Genomic DNA, 19,652 nt, shown 5'->3' with positions numbered 1-19,652 from the left:
CCCTTCACACACACATACACACCGACATTCGGCATGCAGCGCTGGACCTGAGCTTCCATCACCCGCCTCCTGACAGGCCCGGGGGTGTGTTTAAGGAGCAGCTTGATCCCCAGCACCTCTTCCCAGACATCCCACTGTCACAACACACACGCTTCCCGCCAATCACCCTCTTCCCTCTGTGTCTGGGTCCGTCCCCGAAGGGAATTAGGATGACTTCATTCCCATGCAATTAAATGCTCTTGCACAGTCTGGTCTACGGCCTTCCGGTGTGTGTGTGTGTGTGTGTGTGTGTGTGTGTGTGTGTGTGTTTGTGTATAGAAGATGCGATGGGAGATTCCTCGCAGACACTCAGAGTGGAGACTTGGAGCAAAAAGTGGGGGGTGGGTGGAGAAGTAACTGGATCTAATCTCTCTGAATCTCCTCATCGATTGGAGGAACTCTGGACTCGCGCGATAACGTCCGACTGTTGGAGTGGCTGCCACAGTTGGCAGTCCGGCTGCATCCCAGCTTAAGTCAGCTACTGTACCTTTTGGCTCCGGCTGCAGCTTATCTGCTGTCTGCTTGTTTAAATTCACCAGGGAACTGCAGCTGCCCATGAACAGAATGAGTGTTATTTTGATAGGGTCTGTGTGTGTGTGGCCAAAAGGCATCACAGAGAGAGAGAGAGAGAGAGAGAGAGAGACAGCAAAGATTTGAAAATTTGGAGTTTAATATCAAGTGGAATGCTGACGTGCAGAAGCAGTATGAGTGCTAACCTTTGCATTTCAGCAAACTTTGAAAAAATAAATAATTTTTTTGTTCCACAGCTGAAGAAAAGAGTTACTCCAGTCTTTTAAAAAAGGATTTTTAATAAACACAAAATCCCCAATGGATAACAATGGAATGCCTCCAATTAAGCTTCTTGTATTTTTTTGTAAAACGTCCCAGATAGAGCAACAGGTCTGTTCATTCATTCACCATAACTGTCACTGTGTGGGAGCCATTAACTACAGGTTCATGCCTCACTTCAACTCCAGTAATTTCTATTGTGCGTCATAGACTGAATCTAGTTTATACTGAACTTTTATAAACAGTGTTTGTAGAAGGGAACCATCACCATAGTTAAAATCTCTCACTAGCTATGTTTTTACCAATCGTCCTGCAAACTTTGAGCAAACTTTTAAAATAATGCAGAAAAAAAACAGGTCGTGCAAAGTGTAGCTTCGTCACATGTTGACGTTACGCCTGTGTTGTAATAAACAGGAAGTGGAGGCTGCAAGCCAGCATGGGTCACACAATGTCAGCAATGCGTCGCCATCGGAAAGTGGTACTAGTTCTGTCATCGGCGATGTTACATGCCATTTGGAGATGTAGAGAAAGAAATACAATTCCATTGAACTCTGACAGTGGAAACAGGTAAATGTTTGTGATGTCAGAATCTACTAAGCAGTTTTGTTTCCATTTCTCTTTTCGTGCAGTATCTCTTTTTCTGAAGAGCCAAAAACCACCTTAAACGAGACCAAAAACGTTTTTTCAAAACTAAGCAATTTTGTAGTTCAACCTTTTCTAATGTGACACTTCAAAACGCGCAAGGCAAAACAATGGAAACGCGGCCAGCGTGTCAAGTTGACTCTGGGTTTTGAGACAAATGAAATCTCCTACCTTCTTCTTGTTGGTTGGACAGATGTAGAAACTGGTCACCACGATGGTTGTCCCTGGAATCAGGTTGAGTTTGGTGTAGGTCGTCCCATAATCAGTGGACCTGAAAGACAATCGACAAAATAAGAAGCGGGGAGTCGGTCAGTTAATTTGGTGAGAAGTTTACATTCCATCACAGACATTTTAGGCCTTTTAATGGCGTTTCTTTCCGTATTCATTTCAGCTGGTTTATTTCAAAGCTTCAAAGCTTCAAAGCATGGGTCATGTTTCATCGTTTTGTCATGGTTTTAGGAAAGGTCGTTACGGTGTTTTGATGCTGCCAGGTTTTATCAACTGATCTAACCTGTTTTGCGCTTGGAGTCACCAATTTAAGGTAAAGTTATCAATGAAGCCATTGATCTCTTACAGTTCACCCATAAACAGTAAGAGCCTGATGCCACCACCACCATGCTTGACAGTGATTAGATATTATGCTTAAAACCTCATATTTACTTCTCCAAGCATGTCACTGAGGCCAAATAATAGAATAATCCGTCTCCTTAGTCCAAACAGGTATTTGAGTTTTCCCTTTGGAAAGGTAGGTTTTGGTAGGAATTTTCAAGCAGCATTTTGTTTCTTCGTCAGGACTCTAGTAGGAGGCAAATGCTCATGAAGTTCCTGGGACTCTAATCATTGACTCTGGTGTTTTCATTTTACCAGGCTTGAGATTTGGTTAACCGTCTCAACCCACTATGTTTCATCTGAGGGAAGAATTTGGATCGTCACAAAGTAGTAATGCTTGAATACCAAACTTGTAGCAAAGTATAGTTATTTCAACTGTACTTTTCTAAGGTAATGGTTGCAAAAGGCTTTGCCAACTTGTGTAAACTCCCTGAAGTTCCCAGGACTCTCCAGTTGTTGTAGAAATGTTTTATTACAAGCAAATGAATCTCGTTGTTGGCATTTTCAAGGTTTAAGACATTTCTAAACCTTCCAATTCTCGTAAAATAGCTTCAATTCGATGCATAATCAACCTGCCTTTAGAAAAGAGCAGCTAGAGTAAATTAGAAAAATTCCTAAATTAATGTGACATTCTTGTCCATAATGAGACTGAATCTGAGCTTTTCCAATGTCCTTGTTAATTACATGACATCACAAGGTTTATCTAAATAGTTTTTTTTTCTAGTTTGACTGAAGCAAATGTTGATTTATAATGAGGATTTGGAACCTTTCGTTGTTCCATTAGCCCCTGAACAGTTCTATCAGGCAGCTGTGCCTCCACTAGAGCCCTTCAGATGGACGGATCTACAGCAGGCCGGTGAAAGACTTGACCTACTTGTTCTCTCAAACTGCCCTGGAGGCTAACCCCACATCAGCTCCCCATTCACCACATTACTGGTTTATGTTCTGCAGGCTGATCGTGGTGACAAATCAGGTACGCCTGGTCAAACTGTGATTGCCCCAGCGACGCATAAACGGCCCCTGGCTGGCTATAAGGTACTGACCGGTCCTCAGATCTGGCAGCTTTAGAAGCAGATGTCGAGTGTTGTGTGGATGTGAGATTGATGGCCAGGCGCTGAAATGGTTCTGAAGTCGCACTCCCGTGCACCCAACAAAAGGGAAATAAATGTTTAAGCAGGTTTTTCAGCCCAGAAAATGTGAGATGATCATAAATTGATAACGATATAAATTGTTTAACTTGCCGTAAATAGCTCTGAAAAACAGACATCTTGTCTTTTTGCTTTTAGTTACACGTTCCAGATCAAACAAGACATTTTAATTTCAAAGATGACATGAGAAAACACACTTCAGTTTGTTTTTTTTTTAATCAAGGTTAAATTTTTAAGTGGAAAATGGCCTTGTGTTAGAACAAAAGTAACTGAGTCAATAAAGTTAATGACATGTTGCACCATCCTTGGTGAAAACAACTCCCATCAAGCTTTTTTGATAACTGGTAGTGAATTATAGAATGTCAAGTAAAAATATGCCACATCATTTCAATCTGAATTAAGTCCATACTTTGACTGTGCCACTACAAAACCTTTGCTGTTTTTTGTTTGAGTCACTCAAAAGTGGACTTAAGGTCCCGAACTGATGAAAGGACATTCACCGTCAGAATTTTCTGGTGCAAAGTGGAATTTATAGCTCAAAGTAGCTCAAAACCATCATACTACCACCACCATGTTTGACTGTTGGTATGAAAACCACTCTTTGAAAAGCTGAGCTAGTTTAATATCTCACCTTCCAGTGAGCATCATCATCAAGATGTCCTTTTTGTAAATGTGAGACAAGTCTGTTATTTCTGGTTAGGATTGGTTTTACCGTTGGATTTTGGCTCAGTTTCTTCCTCACAGTAGAATGATGTTCTTCAGCGTTCTTTTGTGACCTCCTGGAGGAAGTTGTTGATGTGCTCCTGGAGTAATTTTAGCAGATTAATCACAGTTATTCATACTTCATAAAGGGAGATCACGTTCCGAGTTAGAGCCAGTTTGCTCTTAATAAAGCTGTTTTGCTTAATAAATGAAATCGTTGTTTGAAAACTGCAACCTTTAATCAAATTATCTTTGTCTGCCAATAACATATGTTTGATTACTTGAAGAAAAAACTTTGATACTACACATTGTGTTTGATGAAGAAAACGGCTTTTGAGAACATTCACTTCATGTAATAAGGCAAACAAGACAGATCAAGTAGAAAACGAGCGATTACAGCTGGTTAGAGCCTGAACGTAGCTGGAGAGCAATACGGAGATAGGAATCGATAAATACAAACGTGTTTCTTGTGCAGTTTTGACAGCTTTAAAGGACTGATTTTAAAAGCACTCGAGGGAACACGGGAGAGAAAAAGCTGCAATGTTTATCTTTGGGTCAAGGGTCCGGCAGGAGGGGGGCCTCGGACGGAGAGGTCTTGATGAAAGAGAACGAGGAGCTGGCACATCAGCCTGGTTAAGGATGAGAGGATTTTCTCCTTTACACAGTAGGACGCCAGTCGCTGACAGACACTCGCACACACACGCCGAGACACAAACACACTCGAAGCCCTGTTGAGCCGTTCTGCAATCAGCTCTCCCAGAGAGCTGCGGCGCGGCAGCAGAAAACAGTTACTTAGCAGGGGAGAGACGTTTCTCTGCGGTGAGCCGCCGAGTGTTTTCATCTGCCCAGAAGCCGGCGTGTGTGTGCGTGTGTGTGGTGTTTAACCTGAGATCAGTCGGAGGACGCGGACAGGATCACTGAATGATGGCTGAGTTAGCAGAGAGGAGCAGAGCTTTGTGCTTATCTCTGGAAACCCACTTGTGGACAGAGTGAAAGAGCTCCAGGGCGAGTGTGCAGAGAGGTCTGCTCAGGTGCAAGACGGTTTTAGAGGAAGTGTGTGAGATCCTGACTGGGCTGGCAGATTTAGTACCAACGAGCTGGGAGGACTGGAGTAAAGGGCCATAAGAATCATGAATAGAAAGAACTGCGTCGTGTATTCAGTGCCGTATAAAACTATCCAGATCCTATGAATATTTTTACACTTCCTCGCATAACTACAAATTCTTTTTACGCATTTTATTTGGATTTTTGTGAGAGATCAACACAAAGTAGTTCATAACTTCAAAATTGAGGATTTTTTTTTTTGCTTGTTTTTTAAAGTAAATGATAATCTAAAAAGTGTGGTATGCATTTGTCCAGTGGTGGGAAAACATCTGATAGACTGCTAACACACTAACAGTAAAGCTAATTTTTCATTTAGCGCTTTAGCTAACTCTGAAAACATTTTGAGCGCTTAGCTTCCTCTAAAGTAACATAGTAAGGTAAATTCTAAAGCGCTAGTTCACCTGGCTGTTTTGTAAAATATCTGTTGAATAAACTTTGACATCTTTGTTAACGTTTTGGTTATCGACTTTTAAGGATTCCTTATGCTCTTATTTTGAAGTGGTTGAACCCGGAGCAGTTCCACTTCCTCTGCTCATGTTCTCCAGGTGTGTGGCGTTGCAGCGAATGACATTTTTCTGTACCCAGAATGCATTGCTGTAGAGTTACAGCCTGTCGTTATACATTAAACAGTTTTACTACTGTTCTCTGTGTTTTCTGACTGAAGCCCAATAACAGGTCGAAAGTCGGTTATAATATAACAAAATGTGAAAATATTCAAGGCTTATAAATATGTTTTATATAGTTGTATCATTTCCCTGTCCATTTCCATCTTGACTTACTAATATGCGTGATTCTTATGCATAATTTAGATCACAAAATAGAATGTTATATATTTATGACATAAAAAAAATTGTTTATTTCAAGAGTATAATAGTGTAAAAATATTCCACAAGTATGAAAGCTTCTCTCAAATGGGATTTGATATTCAGGATTTGTTGCTACTATTGACCCCATTACATTAGCTGCACTCTTGTCTTTCATTGTTAAAATTGAAATATTGATTAAAATAAGCCTTCTAACCCTCCTGGGAGTTGTTAGCCAATATATATTATCCAACACTTTTCTTTAGAGCCATCCAGAAGGACCGGAGGAACCCCTAAAAGCTGTATTAAAATGTATTCATCCACAAAACGCAGTCTAGAGTGGAGCATCTGCCTTTTGGGCCGATGACTCTGTGTTAGAGTGCATGGCATCCATCATGAAGCATCTAAGCATTTAAAGGGGAAATGAGTTGTCATTGGGTGCTTCAACATCATCCATCCTCTTGCGACTAATCTGGGATTGAGAAACAGACCGCAGATGCTTCATAGAGGGTTCCCTCTCTTAAGCCACTTTGGCCAACTCAAATCACTTGGTAACCCCAAGTCTTTCCCATTCCAGTCAAGAAACATTGTCCCTCCAGTTTGTCTTCTGGGTCTCCTCTCAGTGGGTTGTACCCAGGAGCCATCCTAACCACCTGAACTGGCTCCTCTCAAAGCAGATATGCAGAAGATCAACTCTGAGTCCCTTCTTATCTTTAAGGGAGAACCCAGGCACCCTGTGGCGGGAACTCATTTCGGCCACTTGTATCCTCAGTCTTGTTCTTTTGTTCCCCATCCACAGCTTGTGGATAGATAACAGAGGAAACATAGATTAAATGGTAAACGTCTTCGCAACAACACAATGAACTAATCCACCTATCAATGTCCCACTCAATTTTTTTCTCATTTGTATAGAAGACCACTATGTACTTAAACTCCTCCACTTGGGTCAGAATTTTGTCCCAACCTGGAGAGGATACTTTACCCTTTTTCAGCTCAAAACTGGAAGATAAATTATGGATGACAACGCTAAGATCTTATGTCTGCCTGTATGCACCAACAATTTCCATTGTCAATGGAGAATATGTGCTGTTCTACTGGCAAAAGCGGGTTGAACAAACTGTTGACAAGGTTGAAAGATGATCACTTGGGAAATTTGCAAATTTCATACACCAGTGTATAAATCAATGGGCAACTTGTGAATTGCCCATGGTCATACTCATATGTGGTGGGGGGAAATGGAACCAAACCCACAACCTTTCAATCCTAAGACTGCTTCTGTTCCCAATAACACTGGATTCATCCATTGTTGTTTCAAGTAAGAGTGCACTGATTTATCGGCCGGCAGATTTACCGGGAGATTGGTGATCGGCTGATTTTTACATGTGTAGCCGATCTTATCCACGGATGTTATCAAACTCGGCAAAAATCTAAGAAAAGGTCTAAAAATCAACCACTGTGCTTTTCTGTTCCCCCGTGAGAGAGGTTTGACTGGCAAACCTGCCTACCGGGTCCTGACTGCACATTTACAGTTAACAATAGTCACTCTATTGTTGCCAATTCAGCAACTTTCTTGATATATTGAGCAACATTTCAGATAAAAAAAAAATTGCATCGGCCAAAATCGGAATCAGTCAGTTAGGCTTTTTAAAAGATCAGTAATCAGCAATTGGCAGAAAACTGCAATCGGTGCAGCACCCCTCGTTTCAACTTTGACAATCTGTACAGCAAGTAAATCCATCTCCAAAGAAACTGAAATTTAAGTGACCTCTCACCAAACTGGTAATCAGTGATTCAAGGAGAGCAACTTTTCTTTTTTCTTTCTTCTAAACCTCACCACAAGGCATCGTCTAATAGTCCGGAGGATTCTGCAGCCAGTCATGCGTAAGACAATGAAAAGGGCAAGAGAAAAAAAATGAAAAGAGAAAGGAGGAGCCTGGGGATCAATGGTACGATGGAGCACCGCTAATAAGGCTAATACGGAGTTTGCCTGGGGGGTTCCTTAGAAAAGTCAGCACCTCCAGTAACTATACAGCAAAGATAATGATGCTGAGGTATTTGGAGAGCTTATTCTGTAATGTCTGCTGTCAAAACCTTTGAACAAATACACTCTTAGGCCGCTATTGTGCTTTAATGAGGAGTTATTAGCTTAAAATGGCATGTGGTACATGAGAAGTAATGTATGGAAGAGAAAGGACAACAAAGAAGAGTTGGGGAAATTACCGCTTCCTCCATCGTCTTGGTCATTGCAACATAACAACATAACACACATTCAGTCTTGATGCATAAAACTTAACCAAATGTCCGCAGGCATTCAGTTCTGTGGAGGACAATCATCTGAAATAACAGTGAAAGGACGTAAACCAGCGAAATACAGAGGCATTAAAGAAGGGCAGAATATCCAGACAACAGAGATAGAGAAACGCAGACACGGAGACGTCTGCGAGAATGGATGTGACAGAGACAGACACTGCAGGTGAAATTGTATTTTCCTTGATGCGCTTCAGGAAACACAGAAACGTGGAGGCACTTCAGAGCGGCGACAGGTGCTGATTCAGATTTAATGTCCTAATATGTCAAGGTTGCTCCCGGAGCCTGACGGCCCGCGGGAAGAAAAATCGAGAGTGTCAAAATAAAATGTAATAAGACAGAACACCTAAATGTAAAGAAAGGGGAAAAAATAGAGTACATAAAACAAATCTGATTCCTGAGGAAAAAAAGGGGCCTTTGGAATAATCGCTGATGAAAAGTTGAGGTGATTGACGACATTCGAGACAGAAATGCAGCACTGTGAAAGACTTTTATATCATTCCTCACTTCTTTAGCTGCTGATTTGAGGGACTCAGATTTTATGATCCTTTGAAGAAAAGTCAAAAGAAAGACTGGTTCTGTTTAAGGTTCCTTTCTCTTTTCTTTAAAGAGAGTTGGTCCTTTCCACTGTTATGCTGTACTTGTTAAGGGCTGCAATGAACCTGCCACAATTCATACTCTGATATTTGTAGAAAATATCTTTATTCACAGATTTGTTTCATAGAGAATATTCTTAAGTATGTCAAAATAAATGCAGTTTGAGAAGCTGAAATATCTGGATGGAATGATACTTAACTTAATACAGTACGGCATTTGGAAATACCCGTTTACTTTGCTTGTCGCTGAATGGCAGAAATACGAAAAACTAGAAATTGGCTTCTGTGGTCTGGGAAAATATGTTCCCAGTGTGTGTAATATTGCCAGAAGTGTTTTTGAGAAATTTCAAGTACTTGGAGATTTAAGCTATTCACAAATGGCTGCAAATCCTTAACCTACAAGCACTCGGGGGGTTGTTACATATTCATGATCTGATTCTTAAAGAAAATGCAAACCAGAGGTTGATCATCACTCAGGTTCTCCAACTACTTATAAAGACAAATCTGTTTTCTTGTTAATCCATAAGCTATACCTTCGTCAGATTACAGATAAAGTTCCAAAATATTAAAATAGACAAAGAAGAAACTTAGCAAAATTTCACATGACTTCACTACATATGATATGCCATAAAAAAAAAATAAAAAAAAAAATAGACAAAAAAACAGTTTTAGTATAACTTTTTCTATTTTCTTGGAAACTGTACCCACACCAAGCTGAAATGATGCACTAAAGATTTTCACAAGTTTTATCAGACTTTCCCAGCTTACAGCATTCCTCATGATTGACAAGAACTGGGCTGAGGAACATGTAAGGCTCAAACAAAGCTCACACAGCACAGATCGGTGGGTCGGCAAGTCTCAGATGAGGTGGAGGACAGTTACCATCTATATTAAATGCGCCCTGACAAGCTGGTCAGGGAGTGATTTCCGGAGAAAGCCAAATGCTGAGACAGCCAGACACATGCTGTCTGAGTGGATCAGGGCTGAAGAGCTGGACAAGGAAACTGTCGACATTCAAGATTTCCCAGGGAACCCAACCAAGGAACGACCGGAGAGCGGTTTGGACTGAGGCCAACGTCCCGACCTGACAGGAGAAAGGATTGAGCCGTAGCTCCCCGCGAGAAACATGTCAGAACTTTCCATCATCCGTGGCAAAGTAAATGCGAAGAAGAACTCGGCGACGTGTTTTGATTCCTCAACGGCATGAGCTATCGTACACGTTTGCCTCTTTGCCAGAGTATCACTCACTCAAGCTATTAGCTTCCTCCCAAAAGACTTCGCTGCAAACTTTGTCCGGACCGGGCTACGGCTCTGGGTCAGGAGCGATGACGGCTGCCTATGTTCTCTCTCTCTCTCTTTGATAGAGCTCAGGATGAGTGGGAAGCCTGTGATTCATGACCGCAAAGGTAATTGCTAAGACTGGTGTTGGAATACACCACCATGAGGCGGTCACCATTAGCGCTAAAGGTGATTTACGGTGGACAAAAGTAAGGGGAGGGGGACGGTCGTAAATACGGCAAGACGGATTGAGCTTTCAGCAGCAATCACGTTTATTGCTCCACGATGATAAACATGAAACATCTTCCAGCTCTTTGATACATAGACAATGATCCCACTAAAATACAAAAAAGAGGGTTATGGGGCGGGGTCCCTCCCATCTGCTTCACACATGGATGGCCCAGAAGTGCTGACCTCTTTCTGGCTGCCAGAATCCTTTTAAAAAATGACCATTCTGCTTGACTGCTGCCGTTTTATACAGACCAGGCCACATATTGGTGTCATCTGTCTGTTTATTCCACCCACTGTATTTTTTTATAGTGGTTTATTGGTATGGATGATAAATCTCGGGGAATCTCAGCTATATCCTTTATGGCCATCTGCAAGGTCCTGATTTCGTCAAAGCCTGGTTTTACAGACTGCAGAACAGACTGGAGGGAGATATAGTACATCTTTTGAAAAATAGCTTCTCTAAAAAAAAAAAAAACATACACTGTTTGGTTGAGAGAGGCTTGTGTATTGTTTATTGTGAATGATGAATGAGGTTATAAGTTCAAAGCGTCCCCTTTGGAGGTTTGTGGTTCTGCCGAGGTTTACTCGCAAGAAAGCCAGGCAAACAGGTGGGGCGAGCGCTTCAACAGGATGGCAGCTGTGATGAAGAAAAGCATGAATCTGGAGCAACAGGGGAAACTAAACAAGCTTTTATAGCTGGATGGCAGCAGGGGAGAAAACAAAGGCAATAACTGCCGTGTCTAGCAGAAGTGAGGGCCACGTTCGGCCCGTTACGTGGCGCCCGCGGGGTGGCATGCACATCAGACAACAAACACACAGGATTGTTATTTTCTGTTCTTGAATCCGAGAAACGAAAAATATTGTGGAAAAAGATATGTTTATGCTAAATAAACAAACATTATTGAAGGGTTTCTGACTTGAAATTAAACATGTATTTACAAAATTGAACGGGTTTCGCTCTAAGAAAAAGAGTCAGGCTTGATCTGACGACTCAAGACACTGAAACAAGATAATTTTTTTAAAGTAGACTTTGAATAACTTTGGCTTTCTTGGTGAAAATAATAGATCAAATCCGGCCTGGTTGTTAATTTAAACAATTTTTCAAATATGCATAAAAGAATCTAGGTTTGTTTTTGATTATTTAAAACCATAACATGATGTAAAGCTAAAAAAAAGTAAATTTTACATAGTACTGCCCCTTTAAGAACATTAAATTGACATTAACATTAAAGAACATTAAAACCTCATGTGTATTTATGTACATTTTAAAAAATGAAATGCCTCCTTCCAGGTTTTAGATTTTGGTTCTTGACATCCTTCACTCTAACTCTGTTACACATAACAAAGGTGCTCCTTGCTCTGCCCGGCCTCCCCCCGTCATTCCTTACTTCCCAAATAACCAAAGGAGCACGCTGTTTGACTTTGATGCCTGCCTGCATTCTTGGCACCACTTTATCAAAGTGCCATTTGCAAAGCCAGGGGTCCTTGAAGGCATGTCTGAGAGCAATCCAACAAAGAGGCAAAGTGCGGCGCCGCCGCACGCCGTGAGGACAGACGCGCTTTGCAGAGGCAGAACTGATCGGGGCCGGACAGCCGGGGACTCACCAAAACACAGACGAGCCATCCTGCTTTACAACTGATTTACTGATGCTGCATTCGCCCATACAGCATGATGAGAGTCATTTAGGTAATTTGCATTAGAATCAATATACATGGAAGCAGAAGTTGCTCAGATGTGGCCTGCTTTTATGTTCTGCCTCGGTGACTGATGTCTTAGCAGCAATTGGCAAATTGCATCTGTGAGTGCCTCCTACACTGCGAGCAGTCTGAGCAAGCAATAAGCAAGGATCCAGTGATTCATGCTCGGTGAGGGCACTTCACAGTGGAGCATAGTCTCTTCAAGAGCACAGAACCACTGGAGCATAGCTATTAGGAGCAGAGTGCTGCCTCCACTTGAAAACCTGCTTGAAAAGCTCCAGCAAGTCCCCTGACATCCCAGTTTTGCATCTATTTTTTTTCCTCCCCCCACCGTTTGTACCGACAAAATGACACGATACTGCACCAAGTTTATCACGGCAGACTTCCTTCGGCGGCGTAGCTTTTCTGAAAGGTCAGAGTGGTACTCTACGGCCGAGATGTTTACCCGGGGACTGCGCTGAGTCGTTGACCTGGTCCGATCAGCTGTTGTGACAGTTTGACTGGATCTTTTTGGCAACAACCAGTGAAAAAAAGAAAGTAAGAGAGATGGAGGTAGATATTCACTCTGATTCATCTACTGGACACCGTGTTCACGGACACGAGGCCTCCGTCAGGAGCTGCGTATCCTGCCAGGCGCTCCAAATGCCTTCCAGGGACGCAGCGGCACGAAAAAAACGACGTCCGTTTCCGAGATTAATGTGGGCCAGCGAGTAATTTTACATGTTCATGTGATCAAAGGAAATATAGGCCGCAGAAGGAGATCAGATAGGATTACATGCAGCGCAATAATCTACTCATCTAAAGAAACAAGGCCTTTCTTAAATCTCATTTCTTTACAATAAGGTTTTTCATGTTACTAAATAAAGCCAGAGTTCAGAACAGAAAGGAATTATCAGAAGGGCAAAGAGAAATCAGGTTATTCTTGAGAACACAGTCTGCTTTTCACATCGTAGATTTATTTTGAAAGTATTCGGACAAGCTTCTCTGGACTCTTTCTCCCAGGCTCTCTTTGCCCTCAGGGTCAGGTTTTTATCCATCGATCCAGTCAAACACTGAATCCATAAAATGCTTTTTAAACTCATGTTTTATTCTCATGCTCAGCCCCTGAATGACTGAAATTCTTGAAATGATTTCATTTTCTACTGAATAAAACGTGATAAAAGAAAAAAGAAACATTATTTACTACGATAGTAAAACCAAAGCTCTGATTCGAAAGTGTTAATACAGAATGAGAAGAAGAGAAACCGAGGACAGGAACAGTGAACGTTTGTTGTAAATGTGCGGAAACCTTTTTGTTGCTTGGCAGCAGTTTCAGAACCGAGCTTTTCATGTAAACATGGATTTATTTACATTTTGTTGAATCACCAAATGACAGTTTTTTGGTAGAGCTTCAGCAGCTGCGTTTCCATTGACAACAACAACCAATTTGACATTTTGGAAACAAAATTTGCCTCGTGGAAACTACGGCAATTTTGAAAAAAATTGCTTTTCGCTTAAATGATTTGGTGCTAGGATGGGTTTTTAATAAGCCGTATCGAAATTGATTTATTTTGCAAAACTGCAACAGAAACACTTTTTTCACATCACATGAGTCACATGATCAACAACGGGATGTTGCCACTGGCGCAAACCACGAAGAAGACAGTAAGTATTTGGAGGATGATGGTGCTGCATGTTTTTCTAATGAAACTTATTACCATGTGATTTTAATTTACTTTATTTAATGGAAACACTACAACTCCTAAATTGTTTTTTTTTTTCACTAAGTTCGACTAAGTTTTGAGCACATTTGTAATGGAAACACAGCTAATGACAGTGAAATACAAACATGTTTAACCAATCTTCCAACCGTTGAGACATTAACTATAAACAATGCATTAGCATGTATAAAACCCCAGGACATCTGCAGAACACCCGACAAAACATCCAGTTCTTTAAAAGGAAATGTTCTATTCATGTGTCTGATGTTTAATTCATCTGTGAGTAGCAGGAGATAATTCTGCACTAAAGCAACAATTGACCTTATTTTGCTCAGTAAACAACATATGTCTATAAAAATGTGTTTTTCCAGCTGAATACGAACCCAGAACGCGGTTCTGTCGAGCAGCCAGTCTCTCTCCCTCGTTGGTTGCGACGTCTTTAGTGAGACCTTTCTTGTAGCCATCAACATTCTCCGACAATAATCTGAGGACGGCTGCCTCGCTCCTCACTGAGAGGTGTCAAATGTTTGAGGGCTTTCTCGCAAGTTCAGTTCCTTTCAAGTCACCCAAAACATCTCTAAAGGATAAGTATCTTCCACTCAGAGTACTTTCCATTTCTTACTTTTCAGTCGGTCCTTGGTGGTTTTATAAGTCCAGTCTGGCTCCAGCTTTAATGTTTTTTTTTTTTTTTCCTTACGCTGTGTTGATGGTTAGTTGGTCAAACCTGCTCTAAAACTATCCGCAAATGTCTGACACTTCTACCTTCATGGTTCAGTTACTGTTCTTGTATCTGGGTGTTTCAACTTTAAACTCATGTAAAAAAAAAAAAAAAAACATTAATGCAAAAGTTCTGCGGTTTCTTTTTACCTGTCGTAAACTTCCATGTTGAAGATCATATGATGGAGTTTAACCATTTACATAAATAGTTTGTGTGGTAACTGTACTATCTTTACACACCTGTAAAAAAGATCAATCAGGGAAACATGTAACTTGACTATAAATCAAGTTTAAGTCCATTTCATAAGTTTACTTGTGTCATACTTTAAAAATACTTCAATAAACTAAACTCCCACAAACTGACCCACAAGTACTTAGTATACTATTATTATACCTAGATGTACAACTGCTGTGAACTTGAATGTAGAATTTATAAAAGTTAAAATTACCGTAAAACAGTATTTTCATGAGGTTTAAAATGTCCCCATTTAGCTTAAAGTAGTATTTAGTTTACATTCTGGTACACTACAAGTCCATGGTCCTTAGTATACTTGATATACTCAGTTATTCTTATTAAAATGAACTCCAAATAGTTACTTTTTTGCAAAGGAATCATCTAACTTTATGAACAGATCAAGACATTCATACTTTTCATCATCATTCAATAAATCACAGACTTTTAAACATTTATTTCCTATTACTAAGCACTACAGATGATACAAACAATATACTTCAACGAAAACAAATCCGGTTTTGAAGGCTGATCGGAGACGGTACTTTAAGGACGAACGGCTCGACTTACATGAAAACCCAGCGTAATTAAAAGGAACCGCTCTCTAAATTCATCACCCGCTCTCTCTCTCTCTCTCTCTCTCTCTCTCTCTCTCTCTCTCTCTCTCCCCCTCTCTCTCTGAGGGCCCCGCCTTCAAAGAGCCACGGTAACGGGGATTTGAGCTGAGCGCTCCATCTGATTGCCTTTGGGCCTGCAGGAAAATCTTCAAGGGCAAACCTAAAAACAATAGAGCAGAGACTGTAAGACGCGCCTTTGATGTCTCCTGAGGGAATAGTGTTGGATGTATAACTTATGACCAGAAGACCTTTAATTGATTGGCTGGACAGAAGCAAACAGTAACGGGTGCAGAAGATTTTTTTTGTGATGATATCAGGTATTGTACTCTGATACTTTGTTACTACGTTCGGCAATTTAATCCTATTCTTTTGACCTTTGACCTCCAAAGAGAAAGTCAGAGGAGCTCCTCATACGCCCACATGGTTGCTGGGTGACAGAGGTGAGGCTCTAAGCAACCCGGCCCTACGCTTTTGACAGGGAGCTTGAACTAGACCAATTTATCTCAGTAACCGACGGAGGCAAGAACCCGGGAACGATCAGCCAACCGGGAGCGACGCTAGCTAGATTAACGCTCAGTCTGGAAACGCTGCTATGAGAATTTAAATACAAACGGATGGAAAACTAGGAAACTTTAAAAAAAAACACACAAACTCAATTTTTGATTTTAAGAAAATGTTGGCACTAGGATGAGGTGGTTTTTCAGCCAGATCAAAATTGGTTTATTTCACAAAACTGCACAATGGAAACACTTATTTTTGTCTCTCATAAGTCACATGATCCACAGGCAAATATTCCCTTTGGCGTAATCCAGGAAGTAGAAGACTATAGGAAGTGGTTGGGAGGATCATGGCCTGGCATGTTTTGTTTAATGACTGATTGTGCGAACAACGTTATTCCCGTCTGATTTTAATTGCGTTTCTTATTTAGTGGAAAGGCCAAAATCATGTTGTTGTTGTTGTTTTTTTTTGGGGGGGGGTTTACGTTAGAATATCAACAAATTTGTGTGCACATTTATAATGGAAACACAGCTCATGTTTGCAGCATCTTGCCTGGGGGAAGGAAGAAAAGAGAGAGAGTGGACTGGAGCAAAGTAACTTATTTATTTCAAACATGATAGCAGTATAAAATAACACATGAACAAGGAATGTAATCAAACTTAAAAATGTTTGAAACTCCTTTACAGCACCAAAAGAACGACACGAGAGCTGGCTACTTGTCATAACAGCGGGGGGGGCCGTGACGGTTCCCCCATGGGGTCTATTGAGCACAGCGCAGTGTTTCCACCTGTCCTAATCAGGTGTCACTCTCTGCCATTCAAACACGCACACACACACACACACACACACATTTCTCCACAAACACTGGCTCAACTCTCCAACATCCAAGTGAAGCGTTTTCATTGTGCAGTCTCATGTTTTCACCCGCCGGTCCTCCCTGATCCTCCGGGGTTGTAAAATCTAGACGCCGTCGCCATGAAGGACGTCCATCTCTCCGCAAATAAAACGCAGCTAATACGCCTCTTAAACGTTGAGCGAATGAGTTTACGGGGCCTGTAAAGCCGCCCCGACTTCACCGCGGCCCACTAGGTTCAGCGCGATCCGCCGGCCTTTACTATTAATACCTCCGGTGAGGGTACGGCGGGAAGGAGACGCCATTAAAACGGCACTGGAAGGGTTTGACCTGCAGGTGCTGCGGGTGGCGTGGAGCCTCTGAGCTTAAGCAAAGCGCTGCATGGAGACGGTTATATAAACGCCACGGGACTCGTGAGTCAGAAGCAAGAAGGGGAAAAGGTTTTTTTGGTTTGTTTATTTTTACTTGAAAGGCTCCGATGTAATAAAGGTCTGCTTTTTGTCTGTTTAAACATGAACACATATAAAGATGAACTGGCTGGGAAAAACACTTTTTCTTTCATCTGTTTTCATATTAATCTCTACGGTGTTAAAATGTATCGGTCTAAAATAAGCCTACTTGTAAAGAAACAGGCCTATGGGTAGAACTAATAAACTACTTCAGATGTAAAAACAAATTAAAAATGAAGTGTGTTTCGGATGGGAATACGACTGGAGTGCAGAGCGGATCTTCCCATAAAAATCTCAAATAAAAAAAAATATTTTTAAAAATGCCATAAAGAGCCTTGGCAACAAAGAGTAGGAATTATTTATACTTACTAAAACTTTCTTCCAAGAGAGAAACTCAAACCATCAAACACAGAATGGATATATTTTAAACTTTTATTTCTAGTATAATAGAAAATAAATCTAAAGTTTATTTTTCAGAAAATTTGATTACTGCAAACAACACACATCCAATGACAATACTGACAAGAAAAAAAAAATCCAGATTTCCCAAAAATTAAACCTTCGAAAACCCCAAATTTGATGAATTGATGAAACTGATTCATTGCCCAGCCCTGATTAAAATCTTGAACGTGCAACAGATAAATCTACAGCAACCAAAATCTCTTTGGAATGTTCCAACAATTTGTCATGTAGGCCTACAGTGGGTGGCGAGGTCCATGCAGATACTAGCAGGGTGTACCTAATAAAGTGTCCGGTGTGAGTATAAGCAGTAAACAGACCTCCTCTGTTTTCTTGTAGGGAGAAATCTCTCGCAGACTAAGCCACATATTTTTCTTTCCTTCATAGCCGCTGTTTAGACCCAATTAGGGATCCGTCTGTGGTGCTGACAATCGTCTTCTTCCTCCTCCGGTTCTGATTTAAAACAGACAGAGGTGACCGTCTCTCCTCCAATTACAGAGAAAGCGTTCTGAGTCGGGGGCGCAAGTCAGTTTCATCACCTTGATCCCTCATCGTTGCCGGAAACGCAGTGGAAATGTTTGTTCCCGTCCCTCGAATGGCTCTACGCTCCCGCCCCAACGACGGCGCCACAACCAGACGTAGGCGGTCGTCTCATCTGTGAAACCGTGTTCGAAAGCATGCCGGCCGCAAACATTTACGCCTGAAATTTGCAGACGGCTCATTTCCCGACATTTGAAGTAATAAGTTAATTGAGTTGCTGGTGTCAAATCAAAAGCGATATCGCCTGATTGAGAAGCACTACAGGGCCCTGAAAGCTGCAAGGGAGCGAGAGGGGGGTGGGGAAATGATGGCAACATGAAAAGGCTAAATGGGAATGTTGTATGTCAGAACCTATCTGGGAAGATCAAAAAAGTTTGAGGCGGATAAAAGCTGAGCCAGGATCAGGACGAGGTGGTAGGAGCAGAGCTGGAAGGTTAAGTGAATTCCATCAGTGTTCAGTCTGAGTGCTGAGAGCTACGACTGCACAGCAGCTGGACGCCAGGCCGCCGTCTGCAGGCTAATAACCTGTCAAGATCCACTGTAACGCACATGTGTGTCCACGCACGAAAACACGACAGAGGGAGGCCCGAGGTCCAACAGCGGAGCAACAACCAGCCGAAGACATTATGAAGGCAGAGGAAATTACTTCAACTCTCCTGGCACTGCCGCAGTCGACATGCGCTGATTGTACATTTATTTGAGGGCTAAAATTAGCTTTGGGTTATGAATCATGTGAGCTGGGACTCAACAGGAATGGATTAAAAACACAGTTTGTGGATCAGTAAAACCGTTAGATCGTTTCTTACAAGACATTGAAGGTGCATTCACACCAACCCTGGATAGTCCGTTTAATCAAACTAGTTCGTTTGCCTATAGAAATCTGGGAAGACGTTAAGCCATAATCAAACTCTGGTCTGCCTACAAACCCAGGTTTCGGTTCGGATGAAGGGAATTCTGTGACACGCAGACCAAAAGCAGGAAGTGGACTATAGCGCAGGGCATTCTGGATAAATACAACCAGAACAAACATGTTGGCTTCTTGTGAGGTTTGGCCAAAGGCAAATAGCAAATTCTATTGCTTTTTCCAAACTGCAGTTTGATTGAACTTATTTTGATCTAAAGGAGGAAAGGAAAAAGTTGAAAACATAACCTTTAAACTTGAACTTTGTACTATCTATTGTGTTTGCTTCACATCCTTCTTTACATTTCCTCGTTTAAACCTGGCCATGCTGTGCCTGTTATTTAAGCGCTTCGGCTCGGTCGGTTTGTGGCTGATTGCTCGAGACGGTCGTCACCCTTCCAGCCATCTGAAGCCGATGACGGGAACATAAACCCGAACAGTCTGACTCACAGCAGACTGCTCCCTGCACAGCTGACTGTAAATGAAGCAATTAATTCCTCTGCGCCCGGCTCTGGGGAAAACGAGCAGTCCGGACCACCTGTGAGTCTGTGTGTGTCAGGAGGCCGGACCCCCAGTGACTGAACAGATGTACTTGTTTGTGGAGAAGAGGAAACTGACCAAATTCAGGGGGGAGGAGATTACAATGACTATAAAAAGTATTCACACCCTTTATTGCTTTTACAAATCAACCGTGAGAAACAAAATGTGGCATTTTTCACAGAAAAAAGTCCTTTAAAACC

General features: G+C 41.6%; 1 protein-coding gene across 1 annotated transcript in view; it reads right to left on the bottom strand.

Annotated features, from left to right (window-relative positions):
• Nucleotides 1-1,610: 1,610 nt before the first annotated feature.
• LOC106960861 (VPS10 domain-containing receptor SorCS2-like) overlaps nucleotides 1,611-19,652 on the bottom strand; it is a gene marked incomplete at its 3' end in the record, with an annotated part of 174,696 nt that continues 156,654 nt past the window's right edge. Inside the window, exon 3 of the mRNA XM_015054218.1 lies at nucleotides 1,611-1,741. Coding sequence (XP_014909704.1) covers nucleotides 1,611-1,741 — 131 coding nt within the window. The remainder of the gene's footprint in view (nucleotides 1,742-19,652) is intronic.

Source organism: Poecilia latipinna, unplaced genomic scaffold (assembly GCF_001443285.1).
Source record: "Poecilia latipinna isolate Pla-1442-1.1 unplaced genomic scaffold, P_latipinna-1.0 Scaffold1239, whole genome shotgun sequence".
NCBI classification, from domain to species: Eukaryota; Metazoa; Chordata; class Actinopteri; order Cyprinodontiformes; family Poeciliidae; genus Poecilia; species Poecilia latipinna.
Note: the sequence above shows the minus strand (reverse complement) of the source record. Positions and strands in the feature narration are given on the sequence as shown.